This window comes from Hemiscyllium ocellatum, chromosome X (assembly GCF_020745735.1).
Source record: "Hemiscyllium ocellatum isolate sHemOce1 chromosome X, sHemOce1.pat.X.cur, whole genome shotgun sequence".
Lineage (NCBI taxonomy): Eukaryota > Metazoa > Chordata > Chondrichthyes > Orectolobiformes > Hemiscylliidae > Hemiscyllium > Hemiscyllium ocellatum.
In genome coordinates this window covers 3,788,635-3,809,331 of record NC_083453.1, presented here as the reverse complement: position 1 = coordinate 3,809,331, position 20,697 = coordinate 3,788,635, and the positions used below count along the sequence as shown (strand labels likewise).

The window sequence follows — 20,697 nt, the reverse complement described above, 5'->3', positions numbered from 1 at the left end:
TCTAGTCCTGTTGGAGTTTTATAAGTCTCTCTGAGATCCTCCCTCATTCCCTAACCTAGTCAATCTCTCCTCATATGTCACTCCCACCATCCCCGGAGACAGCCTGGGAAACCTTCACTGCACTCCCTGGAGAGCAAGAGGCATCCTTCCTCCAAACAGGAGACCAAAACTGCACACAATATTCGAGGTGTGGCCTCACCAAGGCCCTGTATAACTGCAACAACACATCCCTGCTCCTGGACTCAAAACATCTCTCAATGCAGGCCAAGATACCATTTACCTTCTTTGTTGCCTGCTGTACCTGCACGCTTACCTTCAGTGAGTGGTACACAAGGACACCCAGGTCCCACTGCAGACTGTCGACATCTTACAGGTAGTAATCTGCTGCCTTATTTTTGCTTCCAAAGTAAATAACCTCCCATTCATCCAAATTATGCTGCATCTGTCACTGATTTGCCCACTCAACCCAACCTGTCCAGATCATGCTGAAGGATCTCTGTGTCCTTCCCACCCAACTTGGTATCATTTGCAAACTTTGAGATGTTACGTTTTGTTCCCTCATCCAAATCATTAATGTATGTTATGAATAGCTGGGGTCCCAGCACCGGTCCCTGTGGCATCACTAGTTACTGCTTGCCAGTTTGAAAAGGACCCGTTAATTCATAATCTTTGTTCCCTCTTTCTTCTTTCCAGTTTTTTATCCATCTTCATACACTTGCCCCACTCCCATGCACTTTAATCTCGCATAATAATCTCTTTTGTAGGACTTTGGGCTTTCAGAAAGCATTTGACAAATATACCACATTGATTGTCTCCCCTTTGTCAACTCTACGAGTTACAACTTCATAGAATTCCAACAGATTTGTCAAGCATGGTTAAGGAACAGAATTAAAGCTGTTTAGCCCATCGAGTCTGCCATTCAATCACGGCTGATATGTTTCTCAGTTCCATTCTCCTGTCTTCTCTCTGTAACCCTGATCCCCGTATTGTCAAAAGCCTATCCTTCTTTGTCTTAAATACACTCAATGACTTGGCCTCCACAGCCTTCTGTGGCAATGAGCTTCACAGATCAACCAACCTCTGGCTGAAGAAATTCCTCCTTCTCTCAGTTCTAAAGGATCGTCCCTTCACCATGAGGCTGTGCCTCAAGTCCTAGTCTCACCTTCTAGTAGGAGACATAGATTTAGGGTGAGAGGGGAAAGATATAAAAGGGACATAAGAGGCAGCCTTTGCACACAGAGGATGGCGTGTGTATGGAATGAGCTGCCAGAGGAAGTGGTGGAGGCTGGTACAATTACAACATTTAAGAGGCATTTGGATGGGTATATGAATAGGAAGGGTTTGGAGGGATATGGGCCGGGTGCTGGCAGGTGGGACTAGATTGGGTTGGGATATCTAGATTAGATTACTTACAGTGTGGAAACAGGCCCTTCAGTCCACACCGACGCTCCGAAGAGCAACCCACCCAGACCCATTCCCCCACATTTACCCCTTCACCTAACACTACGGGCAATTTAGCATGGCCAATTCACCTGACCTGCACATCTTTGGACTGTGGGAGGAAACCGGAGCACCCGGAGGAAACTCACGCAGACACGGGGAAAACGTGCAAACTCCACACAGACAGCCGCCTGAGGTGGGAATTGAACCCGGGTCCCTGGCGCTGTGAGGCAGCAGTGCTAACCACTGTGCCACTGGTCAGCATGGACAGGTTGAACCGAAGGGTGGAGTTGTGGATAGTGAGGAAGGAAGTGACAGGTTACAGCGGGATATAGATAAGTTGCAGAGCTGGGCGGAAATGTGGCAAATGGAATTCAATGTAGCTAAGTGTGAAGTCATTCACTTTGGTAGGAGTAACAAGAAGATGGATTACTGGGCTAATGGTAGGCTACTTGGTAGTGTGGATGAGCAGAGGGATCTTGGTGTCCATGTACACAGATCTCTGAAAGTTGCCACCCAGGTAAATAGTGCTGTGAGGAAGGCATATGGTGTACTGGGCTTTATTGGTAGAGGAATTGAGTTCCGGAGTCCTGAGGTCATGTTGCAGTTGTATAAGACTCTGGTGAGGCCTCATCTGGAGTATTGTGTGCAGTTTTGGTCGCCATACTATAGGAAGTATGTGGAAGCTTTAGAACGAGTGCAGAGGAGGTTTACCAGGATGTTGCCTGGAATGGTAGGAAAATCTTATGAGGAAAGGCTGAGGCACTTGGGGCTGTTCTCATTGGAGAAGAGAAGGTTTAGGGGAGATCTGATAGAAGTGTATAAGATGATTAGGGATTTAGATAGGGTAGATACTAAGAACCTTTTACCGCTAATGGAGTCAGGTGTTACTAGGGGACATAGCTTTAAATTAAGGGGTGGTAGGTATAGGACAGATGTTAGGGGTAGATTCTTCACACAGCGGGTTGTGAGTTCATGGAATGCCCTGCCCGTATCAGTGGTGAACTCTCCTTCTTTATGGTCATTTAAGCGGGCATTGGATAGGCATTTGGAAGTTATTGGGCTAGTATAGGTTAGGTAGGATTTGGTCGGCGCAACATCGAGGGCCGAAGGGCCTGTACTGCGCTGTATCCTTCTATGTTCTATGTTCTATGGGTCTGTTTCCATGCTGTACATCTCTATGACTCTATGTTCTTCACATTTCCAAAATCTGCCTCCCAATCTGCTCCTCCATGTCTCTGTTGCTATTGGGGGTGGGGGGTGTCTGTCAAAATTCCCAATAAAGTGACTGCTCCTTCCCTGTTTCTGACTTCCACCCATAATGACTCAGTGGACAAACCCTCCTCAATGACCTCCCTTTCTGCAGCTGTAATACCATCCCTGATCAGCAATGCCTCTCCTCCACCTCTGATCTCCCTCCCTATTCCTTTTGAAACATCTAATCCCTGGAACATCCAACAGCCATTCCTGCCCCCGTGATATCCAAGTCTCTATAATGGCCACAGCATCCTAGCTCCAAGTACTGATCCCTGCTCTAAGTTCATCACCCGCATTCCTGACACTTCTTGCATTAAAATGGACACACTTCAACCCATCACACTGACTGCAACTTTGCCCTATCAACTGTCTGTCCTTCCTCACAGACCGTCTGCACGCTGCATCACCAGCTACTCCATCCTCTGATCTGTCGCTCTAGTTCCCAGCTCCCTGCCAAACTAGCTTAAACCTTCCCGAAGAGGCCTAGCCAACCTCCCGCCCAGGATATTGGTGTCCCTCCAGTTCAGGTGCAACCCGTCCTCCTTGTACAGCTGCCACCTTCCCCAGAAGGTATCCCAATGATCCATATCTCCGAAGCCCTCCCTCCTATGCCGGCCCTGCAGCCACGTGTTCATCTGCACTCGCTCTCTGTTCCTAGCCTCACTAGCACGTGACATTACTACTCTGCTTGGCCTGCCTTTTAGCTTCCAACCTATATTCACTTTTCAGATCCTCATCCCTTTCGCTGCCTCTGTCATTGGTTTCGATGCAGACCATGTCTTCTGGCTGCTCTCCCTCCCCCTTAAGAATCCTGTAGACTCGATCCGAGACACCCCTGACGCTGGGAGGTAACTTACCATCCCGGAGTCACGTGCAGGACCACAGAATCGCCTGTCTGTTCCTCAATGCCAGAGACCTGGCCGCTGTGGCTTTCCCCTGGTAACTTGTACCCCGCAACAGTATCCGAAACGGTATACTTACTATTGAGGGGAACGGTCACAGGGGGTCCCTGCACTGTCTGCCTATTCCCTTTCCCTCTCCTGATGGTCACCCAGCTCCCTTTATCCTGTAATTTAGGTGTGACTCACTCCCTATAACCCCTCTCTGTCACCCCCTCTGCCTGCCAAATGATTCAAAGCTCATCCAGATCTAGCTGCAGTTCCCTAGCGCGGTCTGTGAGGAGCTGGAGTTGGGTGCACTTTCCACAGATAAAGTCAGCAGGGACATCAGTGGTAACCCTCACCTCCCACATCCTGCAGGAGGAACACTCAACTGCCCTAACCTCCATTCCCACTGTTCTGAATTACAAAAGAGACAAAAAAAAAACAAACTTACCTTACCAACCCTCTACCCATTTATTTGATTTTAAATAAATTCTTCTTGTCTGGCTGAGAGCGTAGAATATCGAACAGCACAGGAACAGGCCCTTCGGCCCACCATGTTGTGCCAAACATGAGGCCAAGTTAAACTAATCCCTTCCGCCTGCCCTTGGCCCATATCCCAGCATTCCTTACATATTGATGTGCTTATCTAAAAGCCCCCACTGAATCTGCTTCCACCACCAGCCCTGGCAGTGGGTTCCAGACCCCTATCACCCTCTGTGCAAATAACCTGCCCCTCACATCTCCTTTGAACTCTCCTGCTCTCATCTTAAGTGCATGTCCCCTCGTATCAGACATTTCAACTCTGGGGGGGGAAAAGGTACTGACCGTCAACCCAATCGATGCATCTCGTAGTTTTATAGACTTCTATCCAATCCCTTCAGTCCATGCTGACCAGGTATCCTAACTTCATCTGGTGCCATTTGCCAGCACTTGGCAATAAATCTGCCAACGTCGTTGACTCTTAACTGCCCTCTGGGCAATAAATGCTGGCCTGGACAGTGATGCCCATACTGTATGAATATACAAAGAAGGCATGCAGTGTTGGTACAGTATTTGCCTGCAAAAAATGAGGTCTGCAGATGCTGGAGATCACAGCTGCAAATGTGTTGCTGGTCAAAGCACAGCAGGCCAGGCAGCATCTCAGGAATAGAGAATTCGACGTTTCGAGCATCACATTTGCAACAGTATTTGCCTGTGTTTAGCAATCTCACCAACTGGCAGAGAGCAGGGCAGCTGAAGCAGGTGGTGAAACTTTGGGTATTTTTCCATCCCCCACCACTGCCCGGGCAGTGCTTTGGCACCAGTGTTTCTCCCTCTGCCAGCTGAGTAACACCCACTGGCCACCTCATTTGCAAGTGAAATCTCTATGAGGGCACCAGTAGGCAAGTTGGCAAACTGCCCGCTGCATGGAATAATCCCTCGGCCCCGACAAAACTGCTTTTAGTGACCGAAGTCCTGGCAGCTGCTGGTCTGTGTCTCGAGTCCGTTGTCGTTAGGGTGACCCTGAGGTAGCTGAGCAAGCGATTCAGTTGTGGGAAACCGGGGGATGGGCAGGAAACGTCAGCCTTGCCCGCGCTGCCCACATCCCATTAACCTCAAATTCCCACTCAGCTCTTTCATCATTCCCACAAGCAACTGTGGGGACTTCCCAGATCCGAATCAGGGTTAACCACATTTGTTTCTTCAGCCTACTGATGGAATTACCAGGCTGATTTGCACACAGGAAGATCCCACCGGCAACAGCGCTTTTGGCAACGTTGGCCAAGGGATAAATATCGATCAGTACACCCTGGGCTGCTCTTCGGAATAGTGCCACGGGATCTCCCCCACCCACCTGAGTCTTGGTTGAACCCATTGAAGGAATGGAAGCTTACACACTGACATACCACCATGTTGGAGTGAGGGATGAATTGGCCTGCATTTGGGATCGGAACCATTTTTGATTATTGTTGTTCAACCAATCCATGAAACACAGAACTGTAGAATCCCTACAGTGGGGAAACGGGCCGTTTGGCCCGACAAATCCATACTGACCCTCCGAAGAGTAACCCCACCCCCTCCCAGACCCATTCCCCTTACCCTATCACCATACATTTACCCCTGACTAATGCTCCTAACCTATGGACACAGTGGGACAACTTAGCATGGCCGATCCATCCTATCCTGCCCATTTTTGGACTGTGGGAGGAAACCGGAGCACCCCCACGCAGACACGGGGAGAATGTGCACGCAGACAGTCACCCAAGGCTGGAATCGGACCTGGGACCCTGGTGCTGTGAGGCAGCAGTGCTAACCACTGAGCCACCGTGCCGCCCAGAAGCTCCTCTTGGTTGGGGTTGGGGGTGGGGGAGTACAAATAGAGAGCGAGAGATCTCCGTTTTTAAGGGGGAGGCAAGGGGACAGTCTCCTTTTATCGGAGGCCCCAGAGCCTGTGGAATTCTTGCTCTCTCAGACAGCAGGTGGGGAGTGGGCTCCTTGAATCTAGCCTGGGTTTGGCAGGTTATTGACAAATGAGCAAGGCGTAGACTGAGTACAGAAAGAGTCGGTGCCACCTAAAATACACTGCTAACTACCACTCGATTCACTTTCCCCAATTAGGCCCCAAAGCCTTCAATGTTATGAATTTTCAGGTTCTCATCCAAGTACTTTTTAAAGTTTGTGAGGATTCCCCCCTCAGTTATCCTCCCAGGCAGTGCCTTCCAGACTCCTACCACCCTCTGGGTGAAAGGAGGTTTCCTCAAACCCCCCTCTTAAACTTCCTGCCTTCCACCTTAAAATGGTGCCCCCTTGTTATTGACCCTTCTACTAAGGGGACCTACACTGCTTCCTATCCACCTTGTCTGTGTTCCTCATAACCTTGTACACCTCCATCAGGTCCTTGCTCTCAGCTCTATAGAAAACAACCCCTGCCTACCCAGTCTCTCTTCCTCGCTAAACTGCTCCATCCCAGGCAACATCTTGGTGATCCTCCTGTGCACCCCCGTGCAGTGCTATCTCATCCTTCCTATAGTGTGGGGACCAGAACTGCACACAGTCCTCCAGCTGGGGCCTGACCAGAGTCATGTACAGCTCCCACCTCACCTCCCTGTCCTAATCATCTATAGTGTTTCTCATTATCGATGAGTTGGAGGGCAGTAGAAATGAGACCACACAGCCATGGTTGGATTGAATGGTGGAGCAGGCTTGGGGGCCTGAAATGGCCACCTTCTCTTCCTAAGTCCTATGTTCTTGGCTTCAGATGGTAAAAGGGTGATACTGCACCACATCAGCACGACAGGTTTGATTGATCCCTGGTCTATCCTGTAAATCAGTGACTGAAAGCCAATTGCGGAGCCTTCTGACAGCGCCCCATTCCCCCTCCCCTCCCGCTCCTTCCTCACTGCAGAGGACTCCCAGACGTCAGATCCTCAATGGGACCCGGGCTGAGGTCTGTGTGTGGCTCAGTTTCACAAGGAGCATTTGCTAATGTCACCATCAGGGGGCGGCCTGAGCTTAGCTTTGCACAGCCCCCCCCCCAAGTCACACAAAGCCAGCCTGCTGCCGAAATTATTGCAGGAGTCCCTTGACCGGTCTCTGTTGTCATCTTTGTGTTGAATTACTTTCAGTGGAATATCCTCTGGATGCCTCTCTCTCACCCTCCCCTTGTTTCAGACGCTTCCAACACTGCCCTATAGCCTCTTTAGGCGGATTTAAGTGACACTACTGTTGTGAAATGCCTTCAAAGGCACTACGCAAATGCACGCTGTTGTTGTTGAATGGTTCCATTCAAGTCCCTGTACTCCCAGCGAGGGGACTAGCTTGGAACCAAAGGCCAGGACATGGCGAGGGGGCAAAGGTCCATGATAAATCGCGACCTGAGGTACAGCGCAGTAAAGTTCCCTCCCGAATGGAGGCCAGAAACCCAAGCACTTTGTCTTGTGAGGAGAATCGAAGGGTGAGGTGCCAGAACTGACACTGGGGGAAAAGAACCTCTGCTTCAAGGCAGATGCAAAAGGGTCAAGTTAAACAAAGAACTGCAGATGCTGGAAATCTGGCCCTGCGAGGCAGAACACACAGCACAACAGGCCCTTCAGCCCAACCCATCCATGCAGACCAGGCTTCCTGAACTAATCTCGTCCCATTTCACCATGTGGACTCAACCTGATTACCTCGAACCTTTCGAAATGCCCTGCTCTAACATCTTTAATAAGAGTGTCTCAAATCTCCCCTAAGGGTTTGAGTTATAAGGAGACGCTGATGCACAGAGGGTGGTGTGTGTGTGGAATGAGCTGCCAGAGGAAGTGGTGGAGGCTGGTACAATTGCAACATTTAAAAGGCATCTGGATGGGTATATGAATAGGAAGGGTTTGGAGGGAGATGGGCCGAATGCTGGGAAACGGGACTGGGTGAGGTTGGGATATCTGGGTCGGCATGGACGGGGTTGGGCTGAGGGGTCTGTTTCCGTGCTGTGTGACTCTATGCCACAGATGTTGAGCTAACTGGTCTGTCGTTTCCAGCTTGCTGCCTGCCTCCACTTTGTCCAAAGGGCTTACCTTCTCTGCTTTCCTTCTCCGAATCGAGAGTGTTTTGGAAAGTTTAAACCAATTACTACCCCACAAGCCATTACTAAGATTCTGAGGATGAACTCCATCATATCCATCCGTTTGCTCTGTGTCACTTCCCTGGTGATTGTGGTCTCTCTGATTTCCTCCCTCACTTCCATTTCCTACTTCATGTCGAGATCTGACCTGTTACAGAGATGTTATTTTACATCATGAAACCGATGTGAAATTCCTGCTCAATTCCTCTGCCATCTCTTTATTTTTAATTCCCCATACTCCCTTTCTATTGGGCCAATGGTCACTTTGTTCACCCAGTCCTTAGAGTGTAGGAGTTGACGACGTCATGTTGAGGTTGTACAGGACATTGGTGAGGTCTCGTCTGGAGAACTGTGTCCAGTTCTGGTCGCCCTGTTACAGGAAGGATATTATTACGCTGGAGAGGGTTCAGAAGAGATTTACCAGGATGTTGCCGGGATTGGAGGGCTTGAGTTAGAAGAAGAGGCTGGATAGGCTGGGAGTTTCTTTCACTGGAGCGTCAGAGGTTGAGGGATGACCTTATAGAGGTTTATAAAATCATGAGGGGTATAGATAAGGTGAATGGCAGGGGTATTTTCTCTAGGACAGGAGATTTCAAGACTAGGGGGCATATTGGGAGAAAGATTTTAAAAAGACTTGAGAGGCAATTGTTTTACACAGAGAGTGGTTCATGTGTGGAATGAACTTCCTGAGGAAGTGGTGGGTGTGGGGACAGTTACAATGTTTAAAAGACATTTGGATAAGGACATGGATAGGAAAGGTTTGGAGGGAGATGGGCCAGGAGCAGGCAGGTGGGACTGGTTCAGTTTGGGATTAGGGTCGGCACAGAGTGGTTGGGCCAAAGGGTCTGTTTCTGTGCTGTATGATTCTATGACTCGTTTATTTCCCCCCTTTTCACATAGAATCATAGAATCCTTGCAGCGTGGAAACAGGCCACTCGGTGCAACAAGTCCATACTGACCCTCTGAAGAGCATCCCACGCAGACCCACTCCCACGTTCTATCCCCCTAATCCGACATTCCCCACAGCTAATCCACCTAATTTACAGATCCCTGGAAACTATGGGCAATGTAGCATGGCCAACCCACCCGAACGTGCACGTGTATCAATAGTAACTCTTACTACCTTCTGTTTGTATTTGCAGCTGGCTTTCCCTTGCTCGCCAGTGATTCCCTCCACATCAGTGTTTTTGCCATTTCGTCTTTTCTACTCCACTTTCTGACCCTTCACGTTTGACGTGATGAGAGACCGCGTGAGTCAGGTCAATACTCCCCGGATTTGAGGAAAATGAGGTTGAGACAGACTTGATTCTGAAGGGTTTCGACAGAGTCGAGACTGAGGGGTTGTCATCTCCAGGCTGGGGAACTCAATGGTGGGGGGGGGGGGAGGAGAGCACAGTCTCAGGGTAGGGGGATAGTCATTCTGGACTAGATCAGGAGATATTTCTCCCCTCGGGGGAGTGGGGGAATCAATGAAATTCTCTCTCCCAGAGAGTGATGCATACTTCACTGTAGAGTACACTCAGGGGGTGATGTAGACAAGAGTTTCAGTCAAGGAAGCAAAAAGATGGAGGGAGGGAGTGGTCAATCTGTCTTGAATGGTGAAGCAACTGAAAGGCTCCCATTTTGGACACGGTGTTTTTGTAAGTGCTGAGGGTTCTCGTGTTTAATGCTGCTGGACTGGGGTTTGCCGAGTGTTACAGAGAGGGCAGGGAAGGGATTCAAACCTGCTCTCATTCCTCCTTGCATTTCTCCCTCCCAGGGATCACAGAAGAGTACAGGCCTCCGTTCTACGACGTGGTGCCCACTGACCCCACTTTCGAGGACATGAGGAAAGTTGTCTGCACCGACCAGTACAGACCCAGTGTTCCCAACAAGTGGCTCTCCGATCCGGTAGGCAGCCCGCGTCTTTCCGGGCGGTATTTCCCCTCCTCCGGGGGGGGAGGGGGGGGAGGGGCCACGCGTGTTGTGAGCAGGCCCAGCTCGCAGGCCGAAGCCCGGGCAACGATCTTGCATTTGGGTCGTGCCACCCAACCCCTCCCCCAGGCCGGACACAGCCCCTTCACTGGGACACTCAGCAGACCACACAAGGAGGCATCGGTTTTAAGCGGCACCTTAAATGCGGAAAGGGAGGGCAATCCAGAGCAGATTCCCCAGAAAACGAAAGGCACGGCGATGGGCCATGTCATGGGGGGGGGGAGGATTCTCGGAGCACGGCGATCCCGGAGGGTCGGGGAGGGTGCTGGAGGAGATGACACAGATAGGGAGGGCTACAGCCACAGAGGGATTGGAACAAGACCAACCCAGTTTGTCGGACTCCCAGAGCCGGATTGATAGGAAGCACACATCAGGTTCCTGACCTGAACAAGAGCCCCAATTTATTACAGGGGATCAGACTTTAGCAACAGGGAAATAAGTCTAAACTATTGCTGGATAACATTCCTAGTTAAAACTCTAATCCCCTTCTCAACTCCCCACTACATGTAAATACACACACACTTACACACACTCACTCACTCACTCACACACACACTCACTCACACACTCCCACGCACACTCACTCCGTCAAACACACTCCCTCACACACACACGTTCCCTCACACACACTCCCTCACACACACACACACACACACACACACACACTCAGTCCCTCACACACTCACGCTCACTCCCTCACACACACACGCTCCCTCACACACACTCCCTCACACACACAAACACACTCCCTCACACACACACTCCCTCACACGCACAGACTCCCTCACACACACACGCACACACACACTCCCTCACACACACACACACTCACTCCCTCAAACACACTCCCTCACACACACACGCTCCCTCACACACACTCCCTCACACACACACACACACACTCACTCCCTCACACACACACGCTCCCTCACACACACTCCCTCACACACACAAACACACTCCCTCACACACACACTCCCTCACACACACAGACTCCCTCACACACACACGCACACACACACACACACACTCAGTCACATACACTCACACATACTTCCCCGCACACACACATACTCTCACACTCACATAGACACACGCACATACTCTCGAACACACACTCACGCACACACATACACGCACACACACACTCTCACACACACACACACACACACACACACACACACACACACACACACACACACACACACACACACACACACACACACACCTACAAAAACAGAACTTGCTGAAGAGAGTCAGCAGATTCAGGCAGAATATCTGAAGGGCGGTCCCTGGACCTGAGACATTAACTCTGCTTCTCTCTCCACAGATGCTGTCAGACCTGCTGAGTTTCTTCAGCAATTGCCCTAATTGTTTCCGATTTCCACAGATTTACTTCAGAATAAAGTGGTTCATGATAGGGGGACGGTCAGCTCAGGGTCAAAGGGCGATGCCGAGATTGGGGAAGACTGGCTCACAATCTGAGTGTCACCAAACATATCCTGGGGCTATTTTCCTCCAAATCTCTGTTGCTAATGAAAACAAAGAAAGGTGTGCTTGTTGATAGAGGTACCCAATGTCTCAAAGCACCTTACACCCCAGGAACCCCTTTCCCAGTGTAGCGTCCTGTTCTCTTGTTAATTGGCCTCATAAGACTCCCGGAAACTCTGACACTGATCAGATGATCTATTTTAGTGATGTTGGTCGTTATTTGGGATCAATATTCACGACAACACCCTTCTCCACTTGGAATAGTGCCATGCGATCAGACCATTTGCCAGCACTGGGCCCATATCCCTCCAAACCCTTCCTATTCATATACCCATCCAGATACCTTTTAAATGTTGCAATTGTACCAGCCTCCACCACTTCCTCTGGCAGCTCATTCCATACACGCACCACCCTCAGCGTGAAAAAGTTGCCCCTTAGGTCCCTTTTATATCTTTCCCCTCTCACCCTGAACCTATGCCCCTCTAGTTCTGGACTCCCAACCCCAGGGAAAAGACTTTGTCTATTTACCCTATCCATGCCCCTCATGATTTTATAAACCTCTATAAGGTTACCCCTCAGTCTCCCACGCTCCAGCCCCAGCCTGTTCAGCCTCTCCCTGTAGCTCAGATCCTCCAACCCCGGCAACATCCTTGTAAATCTTTTCTGAACCCTTTCAAGTTTCATAACATCTTTCCAATAGGAAAGAGACCAGAATTACACGCAATATTCCAACAGTGGCCTAACCAATGTCCTGTACAGCTGCAACATGACCTCCCAACTCCTGTACTCAATACTCTGACCAATAAAGGAAAGCATACCAAACGCCTTCTTCACTATCCTATCTACCTGCAACTCCACTTTCAAGGAGCTATGAACCTGCACTCCAAGGTCTCTTTGTTCAGCAACACTCCCCAGGACCTTACCATTAACCATTCCTTCTTTATTGTTGAGGAATTCCCTGGGAAATGATATCCCTCCTTCTTGGACTGCACTCAATGAGCCATTCTTTTCAGGCACACCATGTCGGGGAAGAGGAGCTATTTGAGTACAGGAGGTACCGCCACATCTCCCGCCTTCGGGATGTGTGTGGGCCCAGGCAGCAGGAGTCACTGGCGAGGAGTAGGGCCCCTGGGAGGACCGGGGGAGGGGGAGCTGCTGAGTGGAGTGGCTGCCCATAGCTGTCCCAGTTTTGGCTCAGCATTGTTTGGGAATTAGCTGTGAGGCTGCAGTGGTCAGAGTGCCCTCTCTGATCTTGGTGGACACCCAGGCCCGCCCCACTCGCAGTCGGAACACACTGAAGTAATTCCAGCCTGGCCTCTCGATGACTCACTCCCAACTGCATTCAGTAAGTGAGCCACTAGGTGGAGCCACACTCCACCTGACGTTGGGAAGTGGGACACAAGAACAACTTACTGTCCCTCAATGGACCACCCTGAGGCAGCTCTACCAACCCCTGGCAAACCTGGAATCAATGGGTATCAGGGGGCAAACTCTCCGCTGGTTGGAGTCATACCTGGCACATAGGAAGATGGTTGTGGTTGTTGGAGGTCAGTCATCTCAGCTCCAGGACATCTCTGCAGGAGTCCCTCAGGGTAGTGTCCTGGGCCCAACCATCTTCAGCTGCTTCATCAATGACCTTCCCTCCATCATAAGGTCAGAAGTGGGGGATGTTCACTGATGATTGTACAGTGTTCAGCACCATTCGCAGCTCCTCAGGTACTGAAGCAGTCTGTGTTCAAATGCAACAAGATCTGGGCAATACCCAGGCTTGGGCTGATAGATGACAAGTAACATTCATATCACAAAAGTTAGGCAATGATCATCTCTAATAAGAGACAGTTTAATCACCGCCCCTAGACATTCAATACTGTTACTGTCACTGAATTCCCCACTAGCAACATCCTCGGGGTTACCACTGACCAGAAACTTAAATGGATTCACCACATAAACACAGTGGCTACAAAAGCAGATCAAAGTCTAAGAATCCTGCAGTGAGTAACTCCCCTCCTGTCTCCCCAAAGCCTGTCCCACCATCTACAAGGCATAAGTCAGGAGGGTGATGGAATACTCCCCACTTGCCCCTGGATGGGGGCAGCTCCAACAACACTCAAGAAGCTCGACACCATCCAGGACAAAGCAGCCGCTTGATTGGCCCCACATCCACAAACATCCCCTCCCTCCCCCCCACCGACGCTCAGTAACAGCAGTGTGTACCATCTACAAGATGCACTGCAGGAATTCACCAAAGATCCTCAGGCAGCACCTTCCAAACCCACCACCACTTCCATCGAGAAGGACAAGGGCAGCAGATACATGGGAACACCACCCCCTACAAGTTCCCCTCCGAGCCCCTCACCATCCTGACTTGGAAATATATCGCCGTTCCTTCAGTGTCACTGGGTCAGAATCCTGGAATTCCCTCCCTCAGGGCATTGTGGGTCAACCCACAGCACACGGACTGCAGCGGTTCAAGATGGCAGCTCACCCCCACCTTCTCAAGGGGGCAACTAGGGACAGTCAATAAATGCTGGGCCCAGCCAGTGACACCCACATCCCATAAGTGAATTAAAACGTCACAGGAAGTCCTTATCTGCATGAGTGGATAATCTTACCCAACAAATATACAATGTCTGCCAACCTCAGTCACTGTGGTCAAGATGTTTGGTTATTGAAACAGTTGCACAGGGTGAAGCTCCCTGGCCCATCCTACCTGTGGTGGCCGTGAGGAAGGCCAGCCAGCCAGATTCCACCTTTTAACCCGGCGGATTGAGAGTTATCACGCTTCAAATGCAGAGCCCAAGTGCTTTTCCACGACAGCGTCTCATCCGCTTGTTCAGAGGATTACCACTCCCACTGCACCACAAGAGCCCATCCTCTCCAAGCCCCTCACCATGATGAAGCTGTCTCTCGGCCTTCCCTGGTTTGAAGGAAACGAGCCCAGCCTTGCCTTGTTGCTGACAGTCTCCATTCCTGACGCACCCTTGTACATCACCTCAGTACTCTCTCGAGTGGGGCCACGTCCTTCCTGCATGGTGGTCACCAGAATTGTCCTCTCGCTGCAGGCTATCCTGTGTTTTATACAGCTCGGGATTAACCCCCTTGAACCATGTACTCTTGGCCTCAGGTAAAAACGTTTTCATTCTCCGCTACCCCAAGCGAATATAGTCACATTCTCATCAACCTCTCCTTCCCGCGCAGTCCGACCCTCCCAGGATTCAGTCTGGCGGACCTCCATGGCAATCCCATCCTGCCTTAGAGTCCCTCACCTTGTTTGAATTAGACCTCATCAACTAAGGCTTGCGGGTCAGATAATCTAGTCATTTGTTTTGTTTCCTGTTCGTTCCCAAATGGGCCTGTCAGGCAGCAGTGACGCCATTACAACAGCGCACCCCTGGCTGTAAAGCACTTTGGAGAGTCCTAAAATTGCAAACGGCGCCATCTAAATGCAAGCCTCTCCTTCACTGCGAACCTCCTAGCAGAGCGCTTTAGGGAACATCTCCGGGACACTGCACCAATCAACCACACTGCCCTGTGGCCCAACATTTCAACTCCCCCTCCCACTCTGCTGAGGACATGGAGGTCCTGGGCCTCCTTCACCACCGCTCCCTCACCACCAGATGCCTGGAGGAAGAACGCCTCATCTTCCGCCTCGGAACACTTCAACCCCAGGGCATCAATGTGGACTTCAACAGTTTCCTCATTTCCCCTTCCCCCACCTCACCCTAGTTCCAAACTTCCAGCTCAGCACTGTCCCCATGACTTGTCCGGACCTGTCCGACCTGCCTAGCTCCTTTTCCACCTATCCACTCCACCCTCTCCTCCCTGACCTATCACCTTCATCCCCTCCTCCACTCACCCATTGTACTCTATGCTACTTTCTCCCCACCCCCACCCTCCTCTAGCTTATCTCTCCACGCTTCAGGCTCACTGTCTTTATTCCTGATGAAGGGCTTTTGCCCGAAACGTCGATTTCGCTGCTCGTTGGATGCTGCCTGAACTGCTGTGCTCTTCCAGCACCACTGATCCAGAATCTGGTTTCCAGCATCTGCAGTTTTTACCCTGCTATGTCAACTGTCATGGAGCAGTTGCAGCCTGTGGCCACCAGGTGGTGGTATCTTACTGGATTGTCTCTCCCGAATGGTGTTAGATTGTCCTGTGGACAGTGAGGCATTGACTGGCTGCAGACAAAGCCAAGGGCGATGTATTCATTTCTGGCTTCCTTTTTTTTTCGCTGTCGTTTGGCTCACGGTTTTGTTTGCTGGCTTTCTTTAGATTCTCTTCTCCCTGGCCAAGCTGATGAAGGAGTCGTGGTACCAGAACCCAACAGCTCGGCTGACTGCCCTCCGCATTAAGAAGACGCTAAGCTCCTTGGCCAGTTCAGGCAACCTGCTGCACAAACTCAAAACAGACAGCTAGCTCTTCTTAACTCAGTCCCCCCCAAAAAATACAACGACAACAAGCAGAGGTCTGACAGACCTTCTCAGACGGCAGCTGCCAGTTCATCTACCGCAACCCCTGTCCAATCCCCCCACCCTCTTCCTGACCTGCCATACAATTTCTGCCTCTTCTGCAGCGCTGGCTTTAATTCTGTCTGGAGTCTGCCTCGCAGTGAGATCTGTGCACTGGCTGGTGTGTCAGGATCAAGGCGTTTTGGGAATTGGCTGTGCTCATCTAGGGGGAATGGTGTGGTCCTGGTGTCGTCCATTCCAACACATTGAGAGTGTGTGTGTGTGTGTGTGTGAGAGAGAGAATCGATGTGTTTCTATGTAATTGTGTGTGTATGAGTCTGTGCGTGTGTCCCCATATGTGTGTGTATCAGTGCCAATGTGTGTCCATGACTGTATAATAATGCCTGTGGTAACTCAGTACCTGTGTGCCTAGTGTGTCCTTATCTATGACAGTGCCTGTGGTGAGTCAGTACATTGTACATCAATGCTTGAGTGTGTCCGTGTGTGTGTGTGACAGTTCCTCAGTGTGTGTTTGTCAGTGCCTTTGTGACTATGTCTGTCTGTGTCCACCTGTGTGTGCGTCAGTCTGTGTACCTCTATGTGTCTGTTTGCAGTATCTTGTTGTTGTACATGTGCCTCTGTTTGTGAGTAAGTCTCTCTGTATATGCCTGTGTGTGTCAGAATTGACCAGTGTATGTTCGTACGCACACTAATGTCTGTGTCCACATCCGTGTGTAAGGCTACATGTCTGTCTGTGTATGTTGATGTGTTTGTGTTCATGTGTGCACACATGTATGTGTGCTCATATGCCTGTGTATGTGTATCTGTGTTACTCTGTGTATGTGTGTGTACCTGTAGCTGTGTGACTCTGTATGTGTCTGTGAAAGTGTGTTTCTGTGAGTGTGTGTGGGCGTCTGAATGTTTTTGTATGTGAGTGTGTCTCTGTGTGAGTGTGCCTCTGTGTGAGTGTGTGGCTCTGTGAGTGTCTTAGGTCAGTATGAATCTGCGTGTGCCTGTATGTGGATGACTGTGCATATATGTGAGTGTGTCTGTGTATCTCTATGTTTATTTGTGTGTGCGTGTATATCTGTGTGTGTCAATCTGTGTGTGTATGCATATGCGCGCGTGCCTGTGTGTGTTTGCATGTATGTGTGTGTGCATATGCGTGCGCGTCTGTGTGCGTGTGTATCTGTGTCAGTGTGTGTGGATGTGTGAGTGTGTGTGCGTATGTGTAACTGTCTGTGTGTGTGCGCGTGTATCTGTGCCTGTGTGTGTGTATGCATGTGTCTGTGTGTGTGTGTGTGTGCACATGTGTCTGTGAGTACGTGTGTATGTGTGGATGTGTGTGTGTGCGTATGTGTGGATGTGTGTGTGCATGTGTGCATGTATCTGTGTCTGTGAGTGTGAGTGCGTGTGCGTGTATCTGTGTCTGTGAGTGTATGTGTGTGAGTGCGTGTATCTGTGTGTGTGTGTGAGTGCGTGTGAGTGTATCTGTGTCTGTGTGTGCGTGTGTGTATCTGTGTCTGTGAGTGTGTGTGTGTGAGTGCGTGTATCTGTGTCTGAGTGTGTGTGTGTGTATCTGTGTATGTGTGAGTGCGTGTGCGTGTATCTGTGTCTGAGTGCGTGTGTGTGTGTGCGCGAGTGTGTGCGTGTATCTGTGTCTGTGAGTGTGTGTGAGTGCGTCTGCGTGTATCTGTGTATGTGAGTGTGCGTGTATCTGTGTCTGTGAGTGTGTGTGTGAGAGTGCGTGTATCTGTGTCCGAGTGTGTGTGTGTATATCTGTGTATGTGTGAGTGCGTGTGCGTGTATCTGTGTCTGAGTGCGTGTGTGTGTGTGCGCGAGTGCGTGCGTGTATCTGTGTCTGCGAGTGTGTGTGAGTGCGTGTGCGTGTATCTGTGTGAATGTGTGTATGTGTGAGTGCACGTGTATCTATGTCTGTGTGTGTATCTGTGCAAGTGTGAGTGTGCCTATCTGTGCAAGTGTGTGTGTGTGTGTGTGTGAGTGTGCGTGTGTCTATGTGTATCTGTGCGAGTGTGTGTGTGTACATGTGAGTGTGCGTGTGTCTATGTCTGTGTGTGTGTGTGTGTGTGTGTACATGTGTGTGTGCGTGTGTCTATGTCTGTGTGTGTGTGTGTCAGAATTGGCTTCAGCAGTGATGCCCTTCCCAGTCTTTGGGTCTGGATCAATATCAGCTTCAGCAGCACAGGTATGGGGAGCAGGAAATAAAAGGCTATTGTGGGATTTGGTGAGGAAAATGAATTCACTCTAGACACCTTGTGCATTCTCAGTGCTCTGTGATGCTGCCAGTGAGAGATTAAGTAAAATAAAAACGCATCTATTTTGTTTGCATTAATGTTATTCTAATTAATCCCATAATCATCATATTTGAAGTATACTTTATTAATTGCACTTTCACAGGAACAATAAAGCAAATGAAATCCAAAGCAAGAAATATGTGTCAGTTGCTTTATTTTTGCTTCTGTTTTGTTATTTTAATTAAATTTAATGTAAATTCTCTTTCTGGATCCCACTTGCACCCTCACATATACATCCACCCTGTCATTCTGACGTCAGAGTGTGGTATAACCCAGGCCAGTAATTCTTAAAATGCACTGAAGGAGAAGTCTAGACTTGGCTGAGTGCTGTACTCCAGTAAGTGCATCAAAAGACAAAACTCTGGAATGCCTTACCTACCTTAAAATTTTCCCTCTGACAAACTTTGGTTTTTTTTAAAAGAAACTTCATCAGAGATCCATCTTGGCTTTGCATTGTGCTATGTTCTCAGTTATAGAATCCCTACAGTTTGGGAAACAGGCGAAACGATTCCATACCAACCCTCTGAAGAGGATCCCATCCGAACCCCATTTCCCCCTGACTAATGCACCTAACCTACACATCCCCGAACACTATGGGCAATTTAGCATGGCCAATTCACCCTAACTTGCACATCCCTGGACTGTGGGAGGAAACGAGAGCACCCAGAGGGGGCTCACACAGACAAGGGGAGAATGTGCAAACTCCACACAGACAGTCACCCGAGGCTGGAATCGAACCTGGGACCCTGGTGCTGTGAGGCAGCCGTGCTAACCACTGAGCCACCATGCCACTCATACAGGTGTACAGGATGGAAATGGACCCTTTGGTCCAAACATCATGGTGAATTCCTGCAGGGCATCTTGTAGATGGTACACACTGCTGTTACTGAGCGTCGGTGGGGAGGAGGGGGTGTTTGTGGATGTGGGGCCAATCAAGCGGCTGCTTTGTCCTGGATAGTGTCGAGTTTCTTGAGTGTTGTTGGAGCTGCCCCCATCCAGGGGCAAGTGGGAAGTATTCCCTCACATTCCTGACTTGTGCCTTGGAGATGGTGGGACAGGCTTTGGGGAGTCAGGAGGGGAGTTACTCACTGCAGGATTCCCAGCCTCTGACCTACTCTGGTGAGTCCAGTTGAGTTACTGGTCAATGGTATCCCCCAGGATGTTGTTAGAGATTCAGTGACAGGAACACCATTGAATATCAACGGGCAATGGTTTGATTCTCTCTTGTTGGAGATGGTCATTGCCTGGCACTTGTATGTCACAGATATGATTAGCTTTTTAATCAGCCCAAGTCTAAATGCTGTGCAAGTCTTACTGCATTTGGGACTGCTTCAGTATCTGAGGAGCTGCAAATGGTGCTGAACACTGTACAATCATCAGTGAACATCCCCCACTTCTGACCTTATGATGGGGGGAAGGTCATTGATGAAGCAGCTGAAGATGGTTGGGCCCAGGACACTACCCTGAGGGACTCCTGCAGAGATGTCCTGGAGCTGAGATGACTGACCTCCAACAACCACAACCATCTTCCTATGTGCCAGGTATGACTTCAACCAGCGGAGAGTTTGCCCCCTGATACCCATTGATTCCAGGTTTGCCAGGGCTCCTTGATACCACACTCGGCCGAATGCCGCCTTGATGTCAAGGGCTGTCCCTCTCCCCTCCCCTCTGGAGTTCAGCTCTTTTGTCCATGTTTGACCCAAGGCTGTAATGAGGTCAGGAGCTGAGTGACCCTGGTGGGACCCAAACTGGGCATCACGGAGCAGGTTATTGCTGGGCAGGTGCTGCTTGATAGCCCTGTTGGTGACCCCTTCCATCACTTTCCTGATGATCGAGAGGAGACCGATGGGGACGGTAATTGGCCGGGTTGGAGTTGTCCTGCTTTTTTGTACAGGACACACCTGGGCAACTTTCCACATTGTCGGGTAGATGCCAGTGTTATAACTGTACTGGAACAGCTTGGCTGGGGGAGCAGCAAGTTCTGGAGCCCAAGTCTTCAGTCCCATTGCTGGAATGTTGTCAGGGCCCATAGCCTTTGCAGTATCCAGTGTCTCCAACCGTTGCTGATATCACATGGAGTGAATCGGATTGACTGGAGGCTGGTATCTGAAATGCTGGGGATCACTGGAGGAGGCCGAGATGGATCATCCACTCAGCGTTTTTATTCTCATTGGTAAGGCTTGAATGTGTTGCTCATCCCTAATTGCCCCTTGAATGGAATGGCTTGCTCAGCCCTTTCAGAGGACAGTTAAGCGTTATTGCTGTGGCTCTGGTGTTACATGTAGGCTACCCCAAGTAAGGACAGCAGA

The 20,697-nt window shown here is 50.1% G+C and overlaps 1 protein-coding gene across 2 annotated transcripts in view; it reads left to right on the top strand.

Annotated features, from left to right (window-relative positions):
- LOC132805816 (activin receptor type-1-like) overlaps window positions 1-18,514 on the top strand; it is a 132,816-nt gene extending 114,302 nt beyond the window's left edge. For both annotated transcript variants that reach the window (XM_060821103.1, XM_060821102.1), the window contains exons 10-11: window positions 9,920-10,050; window positions 15,898-18,514. In XM_060821103.1, coding sequence (XP_060677086.1) covers window positions 9,920-10,050; window positions 15,898-16,041 — 275 coding nt within the window. In that variant the 3' untranslated portion in view covers window positions 16,042-18,514. The remainder of the gene's footprint in view (window positions 1-9,919; window positions 10,051-15,897) is intronic.
- Window positions 18,515-20,697: the final 2,183 nt, after the last annotated feature.